The sequence below is a fragment of the Manis pentadactyla genome, chromosome 10 (genome assembly GCF_030020395.1).
Source record: "Manis pentadactyla isolate mManPen7 chromosome 10, mManPen7.hap1, whole genome shotgun sequence".
Lineage (NCBI taxonomy): Eukaryota > Metazoa > Chordata > Mammalia > Pholidota > Manidae > Manis > Manis pentadactyla.
Window position 1 is genome coordinate 5555694 of NC_080028.1, and position 20634 is coordinate 5576327.

Below are 20634 nucleotides of genomic sequence, written 5' to 3' on the forward strand. Positions count from 1 at the left end.
AAACATTATTCATGGTCTCCGCATGATTCTCTTCTCAGCAACTGTTTGCTGAATGAATAAGTGTTGGGGTACTTTTTATTAACATATTCTTTTCTTTCTTTTGGGACAAGTCGGGGAATCAGCTGGCGTGATGACTGTGTTGATTACCTTGACTTCTTGAGAGGGGTGGAGAACAGCAAACCAGCAAGACCTTAGCCAGAAGAGAAAGAAGAGAGTATGCCAGTCAGTTTTGCCACCCTAAATCTAGAGGAGATTGTGAAAAACATCCAGGAAGTGGTTGCCTCCTCTGATCCGGCTTTGTCAACGGTATGACAGACCAAAACACGCTTTTATTGTGCAAACTGAAGTTCTGGTACTCATGTCAATTCATGAAAAATAGTTCTTAGGCCTCCCCCTCCTCTGGGACCCCTTCCACCTCTCCCTACTTTCCTTGGGATGTCAGAACTCAGATGAGCCAGTCAGGATCAAACTGTTCATTTGAGCAAATGTGTATCCTTTTTTGATCCATAAAGAGCTACCATTATTGCACTCCATCATATGTTCTTAGGCACAAGTGCTCAGTGTTAGTGAATGCTGGGTCTTGGCCGAGGGCAAGGGGTTCCCAGCACAGAGGGCAGAAAACAGAAGCCCTCAGGTGAGAGCAGTTGGGCACATCCCATGAGCACCATCCCATGGAGATGTGTGAGCTTCAGGAGGCTGGCAAGGGCCTGGTTGTAGAACAAAGACTCACTGTGAACACAGCCAGAAGCCAGGGGAGGGGGTAGAAGGGGGTCTTGGGCACAGTGACATTTTACAGTTGATACCTGTATGACACTGTAGAGCATGCCAAGCTCTGGCATTTGTGGGCTGACGGCCAGTGCCAGAGTCCTCAGGACACAGTGCTGTGGTCGTGCTCCTGGCCAGGTGGCGGTCCCCCCAGTGGGTCCATATGTGAGTTCCCCCTGCAGCAGCAGCAAGGAGAGGCCTTGCAGTTTAATGAGACACAAATCCAGAGCATCTCATGGCAACGCTGGGCACACAGAGCCCAAACACCACAGTCAGAGCAGGACCGTCTTCATGTCTGAAATACGCAGACCTACAGACCCACCTGAAAGTCCAGCACTACGTTCACTGAGTCCCTAGAGTGAAGAAACCCCTCAGTGTGCAAAGGCAAGGTGGGCTTCGGTGTCCAAGCATAAAGAACTCATGGGGAGCCATGGGGAAAGCCAAGTGCAGCCCAGCCAGCATGTGAAAGTTCTGGAATACTGAGAACTCAGCCTTCATCCTGCACAGCAGACATTTTGCACATGTATGAGTTCTGTATGAGGATTTAACACTCATGTTTCTTTAATGATTATCTAAAGAATTGGTGTGAACACGGGTCATCAAGAAAACCATTGAGACACCTTTCAACACCAGAGCTCCCGCTTGAGGCGGCCCTGGCCCCAGTGTCACCTAGTAAGGGCTGCAAACTCAGATGTGCTCAGGGACCAGGAGGAGAAGAGATGGAGAAGGGGCCGGGCAGGGGCTGCGGTGAGCAGAGACATGGCCCCCTCTGCAGGGCAGCTTCTCCTCGGCCCTGGCTGCCTGCTGCTGACCTGGAGATGGGCCCCCTTTGCTAGAGCTTCTCATTTTTTTATGAGAAGCTATGAAACCTCGTGATTTCTAAATGTCAGCTCACAGTTCAGCTTTTTCAAAAGTACTATGCAGGCCAAATAAATCTATTTGCAGGATGGCTTCACCCCTTTCTAACTCAAAGTGGCACCACTGAACATCCATCAGGAGCTGACTGCTTGAGAGAGTGAGATTCTCTGGCCAAGAGAACGGCAGATGGATTGTAAGGAGAGAGGGCATTTGAGGCAACGAGGAGAGGAGGGAATGGAGATATCTAAGGACAGCCATCGGGGACGACAGCAGACATGCCGATGCATTTCTACACATTAGAGATGTGGCTCAAATGTACCTTGTTTTTGAATTGACATAACAATATATTGGTTATATAGTGTTTTATAGATTCCTAAGTCTTTTCACATTTGCTTTTTCCATCTGCCCTGTGGCTTGGTGGGTGGGCTGACAGCCGGGGAAGCCACACAGACCCGGGGCAGTGCGGGTCCCCAGCCGGAGAGAGCTGAACCACAGCTGCCTCTAGTCCGCTGAGCACAGCCTGAGTAAGGAAGCCCCTCTTTCTACATCAAATGAGCTAAGCTCAGAAAGGCTAAGGGCTTGTGGTGGGCACCAGAGCTAAGGTTCAGAGTCCACTTCCTGTCCGTGTGACCCGAGCTTTCCGCGGCACACAGCTAAGTCATAACATAGGCTGAATAAACACTTGAGGCTAGATGGTACTTGAAGGTAAATTTGGTCACCCACATATCACCGGCCCCATGGGCTGAAGGGGGACCCCTGATAGCCTCAAATGAGAATTAGCCACAAGGGAATTTGGTTTTGGTCTGCAACACATTGAAGTCTTACTTTTAAAAAAAGTTCTTAACCTACCACTTGATACAGATTCCCTAGTGAAATAAAAATGAATGATTTTGTTTCATCAGATGGAAAAGAACATGTTTTCCTTTTGTAGCACATTTTTGCACTTTCTCAGCCTGACTGCTGTGCTGCTGGCCAGCAGTGTCTGCCTGGGGGCTTTCAGGGTCTCCCGGTCAGGCGCAGCTGCAGGGCCTCTGGCCCCCGTGGGAAAGGGCAGCAGCCTCAGGGTACAGGCCCACGGCTGGCAGTGGGGCTGAGGTGACCCCTTGCCCCGTCCTCCCGGCCTCTTCAACACGGACTCCTACCCCGAGACGCTGCCCCCCGTGGCTAGGTCTCCTGTGATAAGCGATTTATGGTCAAAGATGCTAGAATGCGGTGATCAAGGGGCTTGGGCTGCCTCACCGCCCCCATCACAGGGGCAGCTCCAGGGTTTCCCCTGCAGCATGGGGGCCCCGGCTCCTCCTCATTGCTCTGCCTCTTTGTATTAAACAGGAGCAAACAAGCCCTTTCCTGTGCCCCTGCTCTTGCACAAGGCCCAGCTAGCCTGTCTCGGTCATGCAGTCACAGGGCATTTAGTAACCAGTTCAGAATTTACAGGCCACCGGCAGACATACACTTGATTATATTTGCATTCAGGATCTCAATACATAAGAAAAATATTTCTGAAATATTCACTTGACAGCATCTGCCTTTTTTTTTTTTTGAGGCATTTTCTGAATTGGATAAAGAGGACACTGGATTTGGAAAGGCTTCAGATTTTAGACAAGTTCTCAAGGACTTCTGTTACAAACTAACGGATAATCAGTATCATTACTTTTTGAGAAAACTGAAAATCCATCTAACCCCTGTTGTAAATTGGAAGTATTTTCTCCAGAACTTCAACTGTTTCCTTGAAGAGGTAAGCAGTTTTTATGTCTGTAGCACATAAGCATATCATTTTGAAAATGGGCTAAAATTAGTTTTTGCAAAATGGATAATTGATTAAACCTGCATCAGGTAAACTGGCAATCACCTTACATAATTAGCTCGTTCTAAATGAAAAATTTGTATAAATTCTACATATGGAGTATCGGAAGATAAATATGTATCCTTTATTTTATTGCAAAGTTTTAAGTTCTTTATTTTCAAAGACATTTGGGAGCTTGCTTTTGTCTAGTTGTTTTAGAGTTCTCAGGAATCTTAGATCCCTGAAGGTAATCTGGTGTCCAGAGAAGTAAAACATGGAGATAGTGGGCTTCAACAGAGGCAGGCTAAGCAGGAGGAAATGTTGCCGGAAAATTCAGGGAGGGCTTCCTGGAGGAGGGTGTATGGCTGATGACCTCAGGGCTCCTGTTCCTTCCCGGGACGCCTCTCTGGCTGCACACACTGTTTATTCTTAGTCTGTTTCTCAGCCTCTAAATGTAAATAGACTAACATCATTAGCAACAGTTACAATCTAGTTTCAGACAACCCAGATTTCTTCAATTACCATTCTGTGCTGAGTGAGACTGGACACACAGGGCCATGGTCCCTGCCTTCACAGGAAGGGAGATGAAAGTAAACGCATGAAAAATCCTAAACAAATTCCACAGCAGACTCACAGCCAGCTTGTACCAAGTATATTTAACTGTCCTAATGTAGCTGGACACTTAGGTCATTTCTAATTGCACGCTTTTATGTATAGTGAACACCTAAGTTCAGAAACCCTTGATCACTGATCTGGGAAGCGAGATCACTAGAGTGCAAACGTTATAGCAGTGATGACAGCAGCAGCACAGAGCTTTCTGAGGGCGGCACCGCTCTTGGTCCTTTATGTGTGACGCGTGCAGCCCTTCTGATACCACTGTGAGGCCCATACTGTTAATATCCCCCCTTGTAGGTGAGGACCCTGAGGCACAGACACTTTGAGCGGTTTGTCCGTGGTCACCCTGGTGGTAAGTGGTAGAGCTGATCTGTGAACCCAAGAAATCCAGCTCTGATTCTAAGCCCCTAAGCACTGTATCATCTCCTCAGGAGACTGTGATTTTTTTTCATCTCTGCCATTAGATGGACATTCCTGAACAATCTGTACTATTATGTTGCATAATAGTACAACTTTATATTGTACTTTATATAAATGTTTTAAAGTATTTTATATACTTTTAAAACAATATAAATGGTGCTATATCGATAGGTGTCTTCAGCACTTTGTCTCCTTGCTTACTGTCATGCATTTAAGATATTTATCCATGGTATTGCATTGGCTTGAGTTCATTCTCTTAGGCTTCTGTAAAATTAGTGAATATAGTCTATTGATGGAGCATAGCCCTTTCGGTTATCATCCTTCTACTAATGAGCATGCAGGTGGTTTGCGGAGCTCTCCATCACAGACAAGCACCCTCAGCCTTCTGTGTCTGTCCCCCTGTGTACCCGCGGGGGCTGCTCCACGTGACGCGGCTGGGCCGGAGGGTGGGTGCCCGTTCGACCTTCCTGATACCACCAAGGTAGTTTGCACCAATAACATGCCCTCCCGTCAGCCCTGCCTAAAGGTTCCTGACACTCCGCATCCCAGCTAACTCTTGGTCAGATGTGCAATTTCTGCCAATCTGAGTATTAGTAAGGTTGAACATTTTTATATGTCATCAGCCATTCAGGTTTCATTGTGAATTACCTGAAAGGATTCTGGTCCTCCATTGGTTTGTGAGTTGCGAATACCTTCTCCTGGTTTGTGATGTCTTTCTCCCTGTTTATGGTAACCCTCACTATTTTCAGTGATTATGCTTTTTCCTGATTTTAAAAGAAATACATAGTCATTGTGCAAATTTTGGAAAATACAGGAAAATATAAACAAGAAAACAGTAATCTGAACTTACCCTGATGGTGTGTGACGGCAAGAACAAGCTGACTGTGCTCTGGGCCCTGCCCATGCATCTCCCCCTGAGAGAGGGGACAGTCTTCACAGGCAAACAGGCTCCGCAGGTCAGGTACTCATCCCGCCTCCTCAGCGGGTGTGGACGCCAGGCAAGTTCAGCTTCAAAGCTGATGCTCTTTCCATGTGCCACACTGCCTTGCAGTTCTTTTTTTCCTATTTTTAATGCATTTCCCCCTACTACTTTTATTGTGGTAAAATACACATCACATAAAACTTATACCCTCTTAACCATTTCTAAGTACATAGTTCAGTGGTGTTAAGTCCATTCACGTTGTTGTGCAACCCTCACCACCATCCATCTCCAGAATTCTTTTCATTTTGCAAAACTACAACTCTGCCCCAATTTCAATACTAACTCTCCATTCCTCCCTCTCTCCAGCCCTAGTGACCACCTTTCCACTTTCTATCTCTGTGATTTTGATTACCTTAGGCTCATATAAATAGAATCATACAGTATTTTTTTGTGACTTCACTGAGCTCTAGGTTCGTCCATGTTGTAGAGTGTGTCAGAATTTCCTACTTTTAAGTCTGAATAATAGTCCCTTGTTTGTATAGGCCAGTTTGCTTATTCAGTCATCCATCAATGGATGCTTGGATGCTTCCACATTTTAGCTATTGTGAATAAGGCTGTATGAATATGGGTGTGCAAACACAATGCATTCTTTTATGTGTGGACATAACACTGTGTATGTAATCATGTATCTTGCTTTGTCCCCCCTTAACATTAAATTGCATGTCACTTGAATGTCTTGCAAATATGGGTTAAAATGTCTGCATAGTATTCCATCAGCTCCCTTACTTCTAAGCATTTAGATTTTTCCAGCTTTTGCCATTGTAATTCACTCTGCCATGAACACTTGGTAGATAAATCCATATCCACATTCTGGATTCTTTCCTAAAGGAAAGAACCCAAAGAAATAAAATAACTGGGGTCAAAAGGTAGGAATAGTTTTATTGATCTTAAAGCGGCCCCACATTTTTAAAAATAATTTTTTCTATTGATTGTATCATATGAAATCACCATTTTTATAGTCATAAATGACTGAATATTGACAGTTTGGTATGACTTGAATTAATATTTGTAGAAGCCATTCATGTCTATTTTACATGACTTGGAACATACCAATGATTTTGAAGAAGAGAAAGTCACAACTGAGAACTGATGTTAACATTTTGGTATATTTACTTCCAATCCTTTTTTCTACGCCGTTATTCATTGGGGGTGTAGTAGATTTTCTCAATTATTAAAAGCCTCTTTTTTAACAAACATTTTCTTTTTTGCATCAAAGTAATATATACCAGTGTACAAATAAAACTGAATTGTTCCAAAAGACTGAAAGGTGGAGACTGCTTGATCAAGAGTTCACCCCCAGTCCTGCTCCCCAAAAGCAATCACTATAACTGCTGTTTCTCCTGCTGAACACCTGCTCACCCCTCAGCATTTCCCAGCCTCCATTTCTCAAACAACCCGTCTTAGGCATTGCTCAGGACTCGTTGACATGAGAGGGAGGACCTGACCTGCTTACCCCACCCAGCATCTCCCCTAGAGTTCCCTGCAAACAGCCTCTTCTGGAACTGTGTTTCACTTACTGGGATATCACTGGCGTTTGCCACATTGTTGATTTTTCTCTAAAACGTGGCTGTCGTTTGATGCAGGCCATCCATTGTGTGGATGCATTCACTCTTTCCATCAAGCAGCCCTTCCCATGGGCCCACCTCGTGTGCTGGGCACTGAGCTCAAGCGGTGAACCGAACTGACAGGGCCCGCGCCTTCCAGGGGCTCCCTGTCTTGCAAGGGAGAGAGATGAGAAATGAGAAATGTATCATATGTCAGAAAAATAAAGCTGGGCAGAAGCAGGACCTGTCAGAAAAAGTGACATTTGAGCCGAGACCCAGAGGAGACAAGGGAGTGGGCCGAGGGGCCTCTAGGGGAGGGGCCGTCTGGGGACGGAACTAGAGCAAAGACTGGCAGGAGAGTGCTGATGGGCCTGAGCTGTGGCGCCACGTGGGAGACAGAGGAGAGGAGAAGCGCCATCACGGAGGGATGCGACAGGCAGCTGTTCTGCTTGGCGTCATTTTAAAGACTTTGTAACTACCGGCTTTGACTTGAGTAACATGGAGAAGCAAGGGAAGGTTTGGGGACAGGACCATTGCGACAGGACTTATATTTTGGAAAAGTCACTGTGGCTGCTGGGTGGAGAGGATACTGTGGGGCCAAGAGCCGGATGCCCCTGGGGAGGGCTGCTGCTGGCCTGGGTCCATTCTAGCAGCATTTGGGAAGTGAAATAGCCCGGCTGTGCTGATGGTCTGTGTGTAGTGGGCTGAGAGGAGAATCAGGAACGGCCCCAAGCTTTCTGGCTTTGAATGGGGAGGAGAGTGGGGGGAGGGCCTGCAGAGCTCGGAGTCAGCTAGTGGGTTTAGTGGAGCCCCTGTCATCGGCCCTTTTGATGGCTTCCAGTTTTCTGCATCCTAATTCCTACAGCACACCTTCATCGAGCTCTTACGAATATATGCCCAGACCTTTCTGTCAGCATTCACTGGTCACATGGAATCCTCACGGCAGCTCTGTGCCGGCGGTCAGGCTGCCTGCTGGTGGCAGCGGCAGGCCTCGAGCCCCCGCGTGGTCACGACCACCATCGCCCACGCGTCACCACGAGCATCTCTGCCAACTCTGGAGTTACCGGATCGAGGGGCAAGCATCTCTAAAGCTTCAAGGGTTGCCAGCTTGCCCCCCTAACATTAGTTTGGTCTGATTTCCCTCCCAGAGCCGCCTTTGCCTCTGGAAGCTGAACATTCCTGCAAGGAAGCTTTAAGATTGATTACAGTACGAGTGATGATGGAAAATGTGCTTAGAGACCGGAGCGAGTGTGGTGGGCTGGAAGGGGCCAGTGCTGGGGCCCGGGACGCAGAGATGGCACCTCGGGGCCCACTGCACCACGGCCCTGCTTTTCCCGTCTGTGTGCTTGGAATTCAATGGTATCAACCCGGAAATTGGCCTCCAGGATGTGGGAATGTTATGGGACCTCAGCCAGGTTCTTGGGTTTTTATGTCATAGAAATGAACATGGTTCCCACCAGAGTGTTAAGGCGGCAGAGTATTTTCTTAGAAAGGAAAGGCTTGTGCACGAGGCCGTCAGGGAAAGGGGGTGCTGGCTCCTTGAGGAACCGTGGTGTTAAGCTTGTGTGGGCAGTGGGGCAGGTCGGGGCCTATGGGGTAGGAGCAGGTCTGTGGGGCAAGGGGCGGGTCCATGGGGCAGGGCGTGGTCTGTGGGGCAGAGGTGGGTCTGTGGGGCAGGGGTTTGTCTGTGGGGCAGGGTGTGTCTGTGGGGCAGGGGCGGGTCTGTGGGGCAGGGGTGTGTCTGTGGGCTAGGGGCGGGGCTGTGGGCCAGGGCAGGGGTGGGGCTGTGGGGCAGGGCGGGGTCTGTGGGGCAGGGGTGGGGCTGTGGGGTAGGGCGGGGCTGTGGGCCAGGGCGGGGCTGTGGGGGTAGGGGTGGGGCTGTGGGGTAGGGCGGGGCTGTGGGCCAGGGCGGGGCTGTGGGGCAGGGGCGGGGCTGTGGGGCAGGGGCGGGGCTGTGGGCCAGGGCAGGGGTGGGGCTGTGGGGCAGGGCGGGGTCTGTGGGGCAGGGGTGGGGCTGTGGGGTAGGGCGGGGCTGTGGGCCAGGGCGGGGCTGTGGGGTAGGGGTGGGGCTGTGGGGTAGGGCGGGGCTGTGGGGCAGGGGCGGGGCTGTGGGGCAGGGCGGGGCTGTGGGCCAGGGCAGGGGTGGGGCTGTGGGGTAGGGCGGGGCTGTGGGCCAGGGCGGGGCTGTGGGGTAGGGGTGGGGCTGTGGGGTAGGGCGGGGCTGTGGGCCAGGGCGGGGCTGTGGGGTAGGGCGGGGCTGTGGGCCAGGGCAGGGGTGGGGCTGTGGGGCAGGGCGGGGTCTGTGGGGCAGGGGTGGGGCTGTGGGGTAGGGCGGGGCTGTGGGCCAGGGCGGGGCTGTGGGGTAGGGGTGGGGCTGTGGGGTAGGGCGGGGCTGTGGGCCAGGGGCGGGTCTGTGGGGCAGGGGTGGGGCTGTGGGCCAGGGCAGGGTCTGTGGGGTAGGGCGGGGCTGTGGGGCAGGGGCGGGGCTGTGGGCCAGGGCGGGGCTGTGGGCCAGGGCGGGGTCTGTGGGGCAGGGGCAGGGCTGTGGGCCAGGGCGGGGCTGTGGGGTAGGGTGGGGCTGTGGGGCAGGGGCGGGGCTGTGGGGTAGGGCGGGGCTGTGGGCCAGGGGTGGGTCTGTGGGCCAGGGTGTGTCTGTGGGGCAGGGTGTGTCTGTGGGGCAGGGCGGGGTCTGTGGCAGGGCAGGGTCTGTGGGGCAGGGGTGGGTCTGTGGGCCAGAGCAGGGTCTGTGGCAGGGCGGGGCTGTGGGGTAGGGCGGGGTCTGTGGGGCAGGGCGGGGTCTGTGGGGCAGGGCGGGGCTGTGGGGCAGGGCGGGGCTGTGGGCCAGGGGTGGGTCTGTGGGGCAGGGGCGGGGCTGTGGGCCAGGGCGGGGTCTGTGGGCCAGGGGCGGGGCTGTGGGCCAGGGCGGGGTCTGTGGGCCAGGGGCGGGGCTGTGGGCCAGGGCGGGGTCTGTGGGGCAGGGGCGGGGCTGTGGGGTAGGGCATGGCTGTGGGCCAGGGCGGGTCTGTGGGGCAGGGTGGGGTCTGTGGGGCAGGGGCGGGGCTGTGGGCCAGGGTGGGGCAGTGCGGGGCTGCAAGGACCGGTGCTCCTGAATGATCCCACCTTGTCTCTGGTGCCCGGGTCTTGGCGGTGCTGCTTCACGGCCATCAGGTGTCGGCTCGTCAGGGTCTCCGGTCACGGTCAGGAACCCCCTTCTGTGATGTGTCTGTGAGATAAGCTGACACAAAGAAGAATTTTGTGATGTATTGTTCCTTGCTTCCCTACGGTAATGACTCTCCGTATGAAAACCGGGACTGGCCCCAAACTGAGAGTGTTTATTCCTGCTCAGGATGCCGGCACTAGGCCGTGGACCAGGTGGTTGGCTGATGGCTAGCCATAAGTTCTTTGTCTTTCAAAGACATTCTGGGAACTTGTACCCCTTTAACCTTTAAGCTCCGAGATGAGGTTTCAGTTAAAAAATGGAGTGTTTCTTGCCCTTCCCTGTGCTGGCTCAGAAAGACCTTGCCCAGAAGCCGGCACGGGGCACAGGTGCATTTGCCGTGAGGACGTGTTGAGCAAGGGACCTGTGGGCTGAGAGGACAGCGTGAGGTGGGGGGCGTGAGGCGCGGGGTGACCCTGGGCAGCTCGAATCTGAGCGAGGACGCAGTTTCTTTGGTCCGGTCCTTCTGCTGGTGGCGGGACTTCTTATATTGGATACACTGCTGAATCTGTCCTCAGAAACTTTTATTGATTTTGTGTCATGTAATGCCTGTCACACACAGCACGTTACAGTCGCCTGAGCTCTCTCCAGAGCAGGTGCCGCATTGTCCTCGGACCCTGGCGTGGGGCTCTGCCGCCGCGTCCTCTCTCCTCCCTGCTCCTGCCGCTGCTTCAGTGAGAGCCACTGAAGCTGACGAATGTTTCCCAAAGTGTGGGTCCCCGGCCTCTGGCCAGTGCTCAGCGCCCGCTCGGCCTGGGCTCAGGCTCTGTAGGCACCACGCCACACCCCAGCTCGGGAGGCAGCGGGTCGGCCCAGAGGCCTGTGAGCTGATGGGAGACCCAGGTGACTCAGTCTTTTCCAAAAGGAGCAGAGAATTTGCCTCACGCCACCAGCAGCCCTCACACCCTGATTCAAGATCAACAGAATGTGTGTGGCATAAAAGCAGGGACAGGTTTAAAACTGAAATGGCCCCCAGTGGCTTGGTTGACCAGTCCTAGTACCTTTCTCACAAGGTCCAACAAGCATTATCTGAATGCCTGTCCTCAGCAAATACCTGTTTCTCACTTTCGGGAAAAACATTTTACCTTCAAAACGCCATGTGCAAAATACAGAGTATCACCTTGTTTTTAGAAAATCGTTGCTGTTTAACGTTTCTTTTAAGTCTTAAAGTGAAACTTCAGTACCTACTGTGAATATAAAAATAACCCTCAGAGCAGAAACAGAATTTGTAAAGACATAGTAGAAACCCATATAAAATCCTGCTACTTTATTACCATGGAAATCACGGGATTTTTTTTTTACCAAAACACAGCTTTATTCAATGCAGAGTAATTATTTTGTCACAGTCTAGCTTGCAGGAAGCCAATGAGATCTTCCCTTACTTTGTGTTTGTAACCGGGTCTTTAAGATGTTAAATAACTTGAAGATGGGTTTCCAGGAGAGAATTTAAGATCATAGTTTTCAACTGAAGAAGAAACAGTAAAACACATCAGAATGTTTGCAATATTTTATGAATATCATATTTATATTAGTTGCCAACAGTGTTACTTCAATTTATCTTTCTTTTTATTGTAAATATAATGGTGTCCATGTATTTTTAATGAATATGATAAAGAATGGAAAAGTTTCCTTTTCAGGAAAGAGTGCTAAGATTATTGGAAATAAATTAAGTGAATTATTAAGATATATCATTACTGTTATTTACTCTTGTTCCTGATGGCAAGAAAGGCTAAATCCTCTTGATACAATTTCAGTGATTTTTAAATGTTTCCCCTAAATTTCACTCACTTTCCACCTGCCAACGAAACATGTATTACCCCTTGTCCTGGAGACCATAGAGGATGTGCGGGTTGTAAGGGACTTCGCAGGCCAACTTGCACACTTGAGGTGGCCGTGGTGACAGGCCACGGCAAGGGGCTATGGGCCCACCGTGCCTAGGCTAAAGGAAAAAGAATATGACCGACCACAGCCTCAAACAGCAGGAGCTGCCCACCCAGCAGGGCCTATAGGCATTGTGTGGTGGCTCCGGGAGGACCAGGCAGATGTGCCGCATCCTCTTCTCTCTGGGCCTTTGTCGAGTTTGGTGGAGGGCAAACAGGTGTCTGTTCCTCTGAGCGTCAGCGTCTACACAGGATTAATGCTGTCCCGGTATCCGCTCTAGTACAGATAGTCGCTTAACACCAACTGTAGGGACAAAAGCAACAGAATGAAAATAACATCATGACAGGAGATACGCAATTAGGTGGCCAACCTGCTCCAGGGATGTGACTGCCATGCAGCATATGCATAATCATTCTTTTAAGGTCAAAAAAAATCCTCCCAAATCTGCATTGGTTATAGCCCCTGCACCCATGCACCCTGGGCCCCAGCTCCTGTGCGGAGGAGTGGGAGCCCCATTTCGGGTGGGAGGGGCACTCTGGGGCTGGGCCCTGCTGGAAGCAGCACAGGGGTCGGCCCCTGGGAGCGTGGCCGTTTCTGATGCCCCCGGCAGAAATGCGAAGGGGGCCACACCAGGCTGGCTTCCGCCGGACCCCGTAGAGGGCGGTCACACTGCCCCCTCCTCCGCCTGAGGGGCCCTTGGCAAACAGCTATTTCAGGCCGACCAGGAGGTGATCTGAGTCCAGTCAGTGAGATCTGGAAGACAGCATTTCCAAGCTGAATTTCTGAGTTTGATTTCATTTAAATGAGTGAATATCCTCAAACCCAGACATTCTCTGCTCCTGGAGGGCAGGGGCATGCCTTGTCCACCTTTGTGTCCCAGCTCCATATGGCGTCAGGAGTGGCAGGCCCTCTGTCAGTCTCTAGAAGCTGCTAGGAGGAGCCCCATGCAGTTCCCCTGATACTCCACCCGTGTCTGTCCCTCCCTCTACAGTCTCAAAATGCTTCCAAAGCTTGCCCTCTCGGTCGGGGCAGGCATTCTTTCTTGATTCTTACCCTGGTTGGGTTGCTACCCGTCTACTCAAAAGCAATGGACTGTGGCAGCCAGTCCAGGCAGGTACCCGTTCATTTGGTCCCTCCAGAGCCACAACAGTCTAAATTAATTGCAATTTTTGACTTAATCAAGGGCCAGAGTTGAGCTGTACCATTGATTCTGCAAGGGCATGGCTGTGTCAGGAAGCCAGGAGTCAACCCACGGAGTCATTATCGCAAATAAATCTCAGAGTAAACCAAAATACAGACAGCACTAGAATCTTGGTCATTACACGCCTCTGTGTGGAACTCAGAGCTGAGCCATTATGTTCTGGCTTTAGCTGTCCCATTTAACTGAAAAAATCTGAAGTTTCAACATTCAGTACACGTGACTGAGTGTGGAATACTGCAGGGAGGGTAAATAAGCAGACCCATCTTACTTAGGGTGCTTACTGCTCCCACCAAAATGGCTGTGGCCACTTGTGAACAAACCAAAAAGTTCCACCTTCTGACTCTTACTGAGGCCTGAATTTGAAGGTCCACGCTGAGAGATTAAGAGCGAGCAAGTCACCGACCTAGAGATGCACCTGGCCTGATACTGTCATCCTCGTGTTACCCATGGTCAGACACCAGCACCCAAACAGTGGCTGGTACATGTTGCACACATGCTGTGAATCTGGCATTGTTCTATTAACTTGGCTGGTCCCCCTCACAGCCCTTTAAGGTCTGGGTACTCTCAGTATCCATGGTCGAGGATGAGGAAACCAAGGGACAGAGAGGTTAGTGGCCTTTCCCACTCTCCCAGCTGAAAGTGCTAGAGCTGGGATTCCGACCAGCAAGGGCCCAGCCTCCCAGCTTCCTAACTGTCAAGCGGGAACCACTGTGTATCCACCCCACGGGATTGTTATTTGGATTAAGTGAGTTAATACAGGAAGAGCTTTGCATGGTAGCAAACACCAAATGTTTGCATTCTTTTTTTTTTTATTCTATCCTACTTCAGTGAGTGCATGTTAAAGGTTTAATGTTTAGTAATAATGTGATTATATGGTGTGGAATCTATTTGAGTGGAAGGATTTAGTTTAATAGTTTCATAAATGGCTTCAGCCATGAGTTTATTAAATCATTAAAAGGTCGAAGAAGTGGCTTAAATGTTTCCTTTATTGCCCTGACTCTTAGGGCAGTTTCATGCTACTGAAGGGTTTGTGAATTGGGTATTTGCAAAAGTGTCGGGGTAGATCCTCTGTAAGAGTCGAGCTTTATGACAGAAGTGATCTGGGAAGAGAGGAGGAGGCCCTAACTCTATATAGTTGGGGACGAGAAGGGCATAGACAGTTGTGATAAGCTTGCACCCAGTCAGGCTTTCGGGAGATGGGGTTTCCTGGGCATAGGGATCCACATGTGCAGAGACCCGGCTGGGGAAAGCCCCACATTTTGGGTGTGACTAAGTGCATATAGGTTGAGGTGAGGGGAATAGGGTAGGGGCGGTGAGGGGAATAGGGTAGGGGCGGTGCGGGGGAGGCCAGAGGGTGAAGGGCCCTGGGGGAGAGGTTGGTCTTGCCATTCACTACTCTATTCCCAGTGCCTGGGACAGGGCCTGACACACAGTAGGTAGGCCCTCAGTCAATCGTTAGGAGTTACCGCATTCCTGTTTTTGGTAGGCTCTGGTTTCTTGTGCATGAGGTAGGCAGCTGGAATCATGATAGAATGGGAAGAGCACAGCTTTGAAGTCAGACCACTCAAAGTCTGTTACCGACCTGCAGGGGAGAGGCCTGGAGATCCCAGGTGAGTCCTGACCACTTGGCGCCAAGCCCCAGCTGTTCTGTCTAAACAATAAAGGGAGCTGCAGCTGCCTGGATAGGTGAATGAGGATTAGAGAAACGTCCTGTAATGCCCAGCACCTGGGTGAGGGAGGAACAGTGAGGGATGGCCACGAGCTCTGGCCTCAGTAAGCCTTGGTTCAACTGGTTTCAAGCTTGACGTGATTATAGCCTTTCCATGGGAAGTTCTGGAATCTTTGCATTCATCATCATACATTGCCTAAGAAGCATGTTGGCATGGTAAGGGATCCAGACCTAGGCAGGTCATGCCACCAGGAAACCTGGAATCATGCCTGGAGTTCGGGTGGAACTCCCCCACTTCTGCAAAGAGCATGGGGGATCACTGAGGCTGACTCACCCATCACTCAGACCTTGACACCTCCTGCTGGACAAGGGTCTCCCCCTGGGAGTGGGTGTGCCGGGGTCTCTGAGAGGTAGGGGCCTGTAGCGGTTCACTTGTACTCAGAGCTTTCATCTTATTTTCCTCTGGATTTTTTAAGGTTTTGTCTTTTTTTGACGAGCAGTCTTGCTGCTGTTGTTATTTTTAGCATTCATTTATTCACTGTAAATACAAATGAAGATACAGTACAATTAATTTCTTTGCTAATCAAAATATTTGATCAAATGAAGCAATTTTTCAATTCTTAAAGTAATTATACTGTTCTTTAAAAGGAAATGGAGGAATTCTTTACCAAGTATTTCTAATTAGGAGTCTTTGCTACCTGCTGTGTTCTTATTCTGTATGAAGTTTCAGGACTTTTTGTTTCCTCCTGTAGGGAATCATGGGAAAAAACTATCTAATTGTCTCCTTAAGTATTCAGAACAAAACTTAGTAGAAGAAGCATGCAGTCTAATTAGCTAATTATAACCTTCATAATAGTTAAATTAACATACTGATATATTTCTAATCTGACAGCTCAAATGGACCTTGCTAAACCATGTTACCTAACCTATGACTTCCAGCCAAGTGGCCACTACCTCAAACACCCACAGGAGGAGTGCCACTGAGTCCCCTTGAATTGTGCCCACCAGGAAAGCTGACGGCCAGCATCCACACTCAATAGCCTACTTCTTTTCTCTGTACTCTGAGTGCATCCCCTTTCATTTCTTATTAACTGGAAATACAGACCTGTAATGGTCAGCTATTGCTGTGTAACAGACAAGCCCAAACCTCCACAGCAATGAGCATTCGGTCTGCTTCCACATCCGTAGAGGGGCCCAGCCCCGGATGGCTTGACTGGGACGTCTCTGCTCCACGTGTCTGTCACCTTCCCCCTTGGACCAGGGCTGTAGCAACGCCCGTGCCGAAGGCAGTACGCAGGCGCTCTCCAATCACACAGATGCTTCCCGGTACCCCTGCCAATATTCCCTTGGCCAAAGCAACTTGTGCGGCTAAATCCATAGCCAAGGGACAGGGAAATATTCTCAGCCTCTTCAGAGGGAGGAACCCCAAAGTCACATGGGAAGGATGCGGACGCAGGGAGAGTCGAAACCACGTGCATACCTCCAACTCTGCTTGGCTAGTTGGCAATTCAGCCCACCCCTCCCTTTATGTTGTCCCCTTCCTGTTATCTAGAGAGGGTTTGTTTAGGATGTGAGTTAGTGGAAGATTGTTTCTAAGTCAGCTAAGCACATGGCTGGACATAACTTTCTGATAGGATGCTAGAAGGCTCTTTTCTGGAATCATTCCCTTCATAGAGCTGTTGAAAGAAGAGCACTGTGAAATGGGCAGTGTGAGCGAACGTTGAGGTTCAGTGAACCCCCTGGAGCACACTGCTCCTGTCTAGCAAAGGCGTACCTGTCCCGGGGTGCCGGCTCCCTCCCCTTGGTTTGGGTTGGGTCAGCAAGCTTCTCACTTGGAGATCCCTCGCCAACTTCAAATGTGACTTCTCTGCAGCAGAGACAGAGCTGGTCCGTCTTTATTACAGACAGGTTGGTACAGTGCCTTCCCGAGGTGGACAGGGGCTCCCTGACCCCAGCTGCTTTCTCCCAGAGTGATTCTCACCAGCAGATCTCTCTGACTGGTGTGACTGTCCCTCTTTTACAGATGGAGAACCCATGCCTAGAGAGGTGAAGTGACTTACTTGGGGCAACCAGGCAGAAGATGGCCGAGCAGGGCTCCAGCCTGGCCATCCCGAATCCGAGCCTGTGGCTCCACGTCTGACACCCTTCTGCCCAGGGCCCAAGGCAACTGGTTAGGAGACCAAGGTTCTCTGGAATGCCCACATGTGCCTGGTCTCCTGCCCAGGCTCAGACCTGGCTCCCACCTCATTGGCAGGGTGGCCTGACCCGCAGGCAGTAGTGTGTATCAGAATACCTCTGTCCTCTGCTTACTCTTGGTAGAAATGGCATAGCCAGGAGCTAGGACTCATCCCCGGGCCTGTAGTCTGACCTCTTGACTTAGGCAAAAACCTCTTTATTAATAATAACCAGCAGCAGAAGCAAGGATGGCAGCCCCTGTTTCCCAGGCATTGAGCCAAGTGCCATGCAGGCCCACCCTTTGAGATATGAATTTATTCCTGTGAGGAGAATGCGGCAGAGAGTGGCGTGTGCCTCCCCTGGGGTCACAAGAAAGAGGCAGAGCTAAGCTCCATTCAGCTCTGACCAACCCCAAAGCTCTCTGGGGTGCCATCCTCACCCTCCAGTCCCCTCACCCTCCACTTGCCAGTCTGGCCCTTGGCCAGGTTCTGCTCCACCCAAGTCGGGCAGAACTTAGGTCACTCTTGCCTCTCCCTCCAGCTGTGCTCCGTGCCAGGCAGGGTCTGCCCCTTCTTCACGTGCCCGAGTGAGGTGCTGACTGAGGGCGGGTCTGGCCTGACGGGACACGGGCTGGGGATCCCAGCACGGTGCGCGCAGGCTCTCCCCACTCATGGGCTGGCAGCTTTGTGCACCAGGAGAGACCCAGTCAGAGCCAGAGATGGTGCCAGAGACATCCGGCCGCTGGAGGTGCAGGAGCCCTAGAGCTGGAGCAAAAAGCATGGCCTCAAAATGAGTTCCGCCCAGGCCTGTGCTCTCTTCCTTCCGACCCGCAGCCCATCGTGAGGGCCGCTCCCATGATTCCTTGCAACAGCAGCATTTAGAACCACAGGTTTATGTTGTAAAGCTGTGACTTGCTTTGTACTAAATGAGTTATGTGGATACATTTGAAACTGAGAAGCACTACATAAAAGTGAGGTGTCATGAGTAGGCTCTTTAATGATTGTATACTTCATGTATTAGGACATTATTTCTTTTATATATTTTGCCAAAACTGTGGTATAGTCACAAAGGAGACCAGGAATTCTCTTTTTGGCAGTGGACGGTCCGTATTGCTCTATGACAACAAGAGGGACAATTGTTTGCTAAAACGAGGTTCCACACACACCCCTGAATAAGTGAAGGAAAACTCCTTCCTAACACATAAGCATGATATTCCCTATTTTTTTCCCCTGCATTTAAAAAGTAACTGGAACAGCTGAGCCTGTGCACTTGTCAGCTGGGAGGGGTGCTGAGGGTGCAGGCCTGCGGCTCTTGCTCCACAGACGTGTGGGTGAGGGTGGGCTTCTGGCCCCTCGTCTGTTCCCCTCGTTCTGTCCATATTGCAGCTCTGATTCCTATCCTGAGGTGCCTTTTATGGAAAGCATCGTTAGTGCTGGAAAGTGACATTTGCATCTGAAGATAGTGGTGTCTTTTCTGATTAGGAGAAACATTTCTTCTGGTTATAGAAAAAGCACTATTTCTTCCTCATTCAGATATAATGATCACGTGAGAAGTGCCAGGGACACAAAAGCGCCAGACCAAGAACCATCTGTTCTTCTCTGGCGTCTCCAGTCACTCGGAGCGAGGCTGGCAGTGGCTGAACGGCTTTGTTAAAAAGCTGGATGGGAACAGGAATACGGGTGCCTAACAGATCCCCAGTCCACGTGCCCCCCATGGAAGGGCCAGGAGGCTCTGCCCTGCAGAGGCCGGGGGTCCTCGAGGCCGTGTGCGGTGGGCAGCGGGGTGGCCGCCTCCACCAGAGCCTGGAGACCTTGGCTCGCTCCTTGTGCACAGAGGCGATGGCACTGGTGCTGCGGGGGTGGGATTATTGACAATCCTCGTTTTTCCTTGGAGCCTTTTGTAGCTTCTAAGTTCTGTACAGCGGATACACAACAAAGGGGCCTCTCCAACTGGCCACGAAACCACCCTGGTGAGAAGTCAGCCACCGGCGCTCCTCCGTGCCCTGCCGCCGTGCCTGGTCGGGCCGCTTCTGTCTCTCCCGGAAGCTGCCTGTTCCAGGCCCCTTGCTCCCTGCGCTGCCCTGCGGGCCCAGCCATGGGGCTCCAGGTGTTGCTGCTCTTTGGGGATCCCTGCCTGGGGGGTCTCTCAGCCACCCACCCTCCACGTGCCTGTCAGCTTGCTGAGTGAGGAGAGGGTCTCCTCTGCGAGCGCCTGCACCTCCTTCGCCTCTGGGGCCAGCCGTTGGGGTCAGCTGTGTTCACAGCACAGTGCCCCCTTCGCAGGGCACACCACCCCATTAGGACCTCTAACAGAGGACCTGCACGACCCCACCTTGGCAGAGACGTTTTTTAAGGATCGCTTCCTACCTCGCCTCCCCGGTATCTAGAAAAGCGCCTGTGCACAGCAGATGGGCCGCGGTGTTTGGGAATGGGTCAGTCCAGCAGCCGCAGGCGTGTAGTGAGGCTCCTTCCCTGTGAAGGCAGCACACGTGTGTGTGTGTGTGTGTGTGTCCTACACCAGCACAGGGGCCCGCGCCCCTCAGGGCTCTGGGACTCTGTGGCCCAGGTGAGCCCCATCACAGGGGAACAGCAGGGGCTGTGGCTCCGAGCAGGGCTCCCAGACCAGCCTCTCCTTAGCATCCCTCCCAAGCAGGCTTGTCCCAGCTGTGTGCCTCGGGACCCCCAATCCTGGAGGGAAGGCACGACTCCCAGCTCAGGGGCTCCAGCCATCCTCACGCCTCCGCCCTCACTTAGTCCTCCACCCAGAGGACAAGTGTCAATACTCGTGTGTGTATCTGTGTGTGCACATGTGTGCATGTGTGTGTATTTCGGGGGAGGACCATTTGGACCACCTTGTGGTCCTTTACCATTTAGTGCATCACAAACGTTTTACCACATTATTAAATTATTCCTTGAAACATTCTGAACAGTTGCATTTGCAATCCATCTTATAAAAATATCTTATTTTATCTGACCATTCCCCAAATGTTAAACATCCAAACTGTTGCCAATTTTTTATTTCTTATAAATTTTGTTAATAATCCTGTTTCAGTATTTTGTAAATAATCCTAGAAGGATCATAATTCTGTGAGCTCACCTTGTTATTTCCTTAAACAGTATCTGAAAAGGTGGGGTACTCGTTAAAGGATAGGACCTTCTCATCCAGATACCTTTATTCCACCTTTTCTAGCACTGGTATTATCAACCAAAACATTTGCCAGTTTCTTAGAGGAAAAAAGGCAGAATCTTATTTTCATTTACACTTCTTTACATCATGACAAGGTGGGAGTTTTTTAGCAGTGGATCCAGTGTCAGAGCAGAGCCCAAGGACCCTGCCACCTCATTCACTGTATTGGTCTTGTTACTTGCCACTGTGTGAATGTATTGTTTATTCATTCTTTCTTTGAACAAAAATCAAGGCCCCACTGTGTGCCAGCTTCTGTTCTAAGCACTTTGGGATTCAGCAGTGAACAGACTAGAGTCTCACCTTCATGACATTTATTTTCTGTTAGGATGAGAAAGACA

At 51.0% G+C, this 20634-nt stretch overlaps 1 protein-coding gene across 1 annotated transcript in view; it reads left to right on the forward strand.

Annotated features, from left to right (window-relative positions):
• Positions 1-20634, forward strand: part of EFCAB6 (EF-hand calcium binding domain 6) — a 209668-nt gene that overhangs the window by 168910 nt on the left and 20124 nt on the right. Inside the window, 2 exon segments of the mRNA XM_057508338.1 lie at positions 111-306; positions 3167-3358. Coding sequence (XP_057364321.1) covers positions 111-306; positions 3167-3358 — 388 coding nt within the window.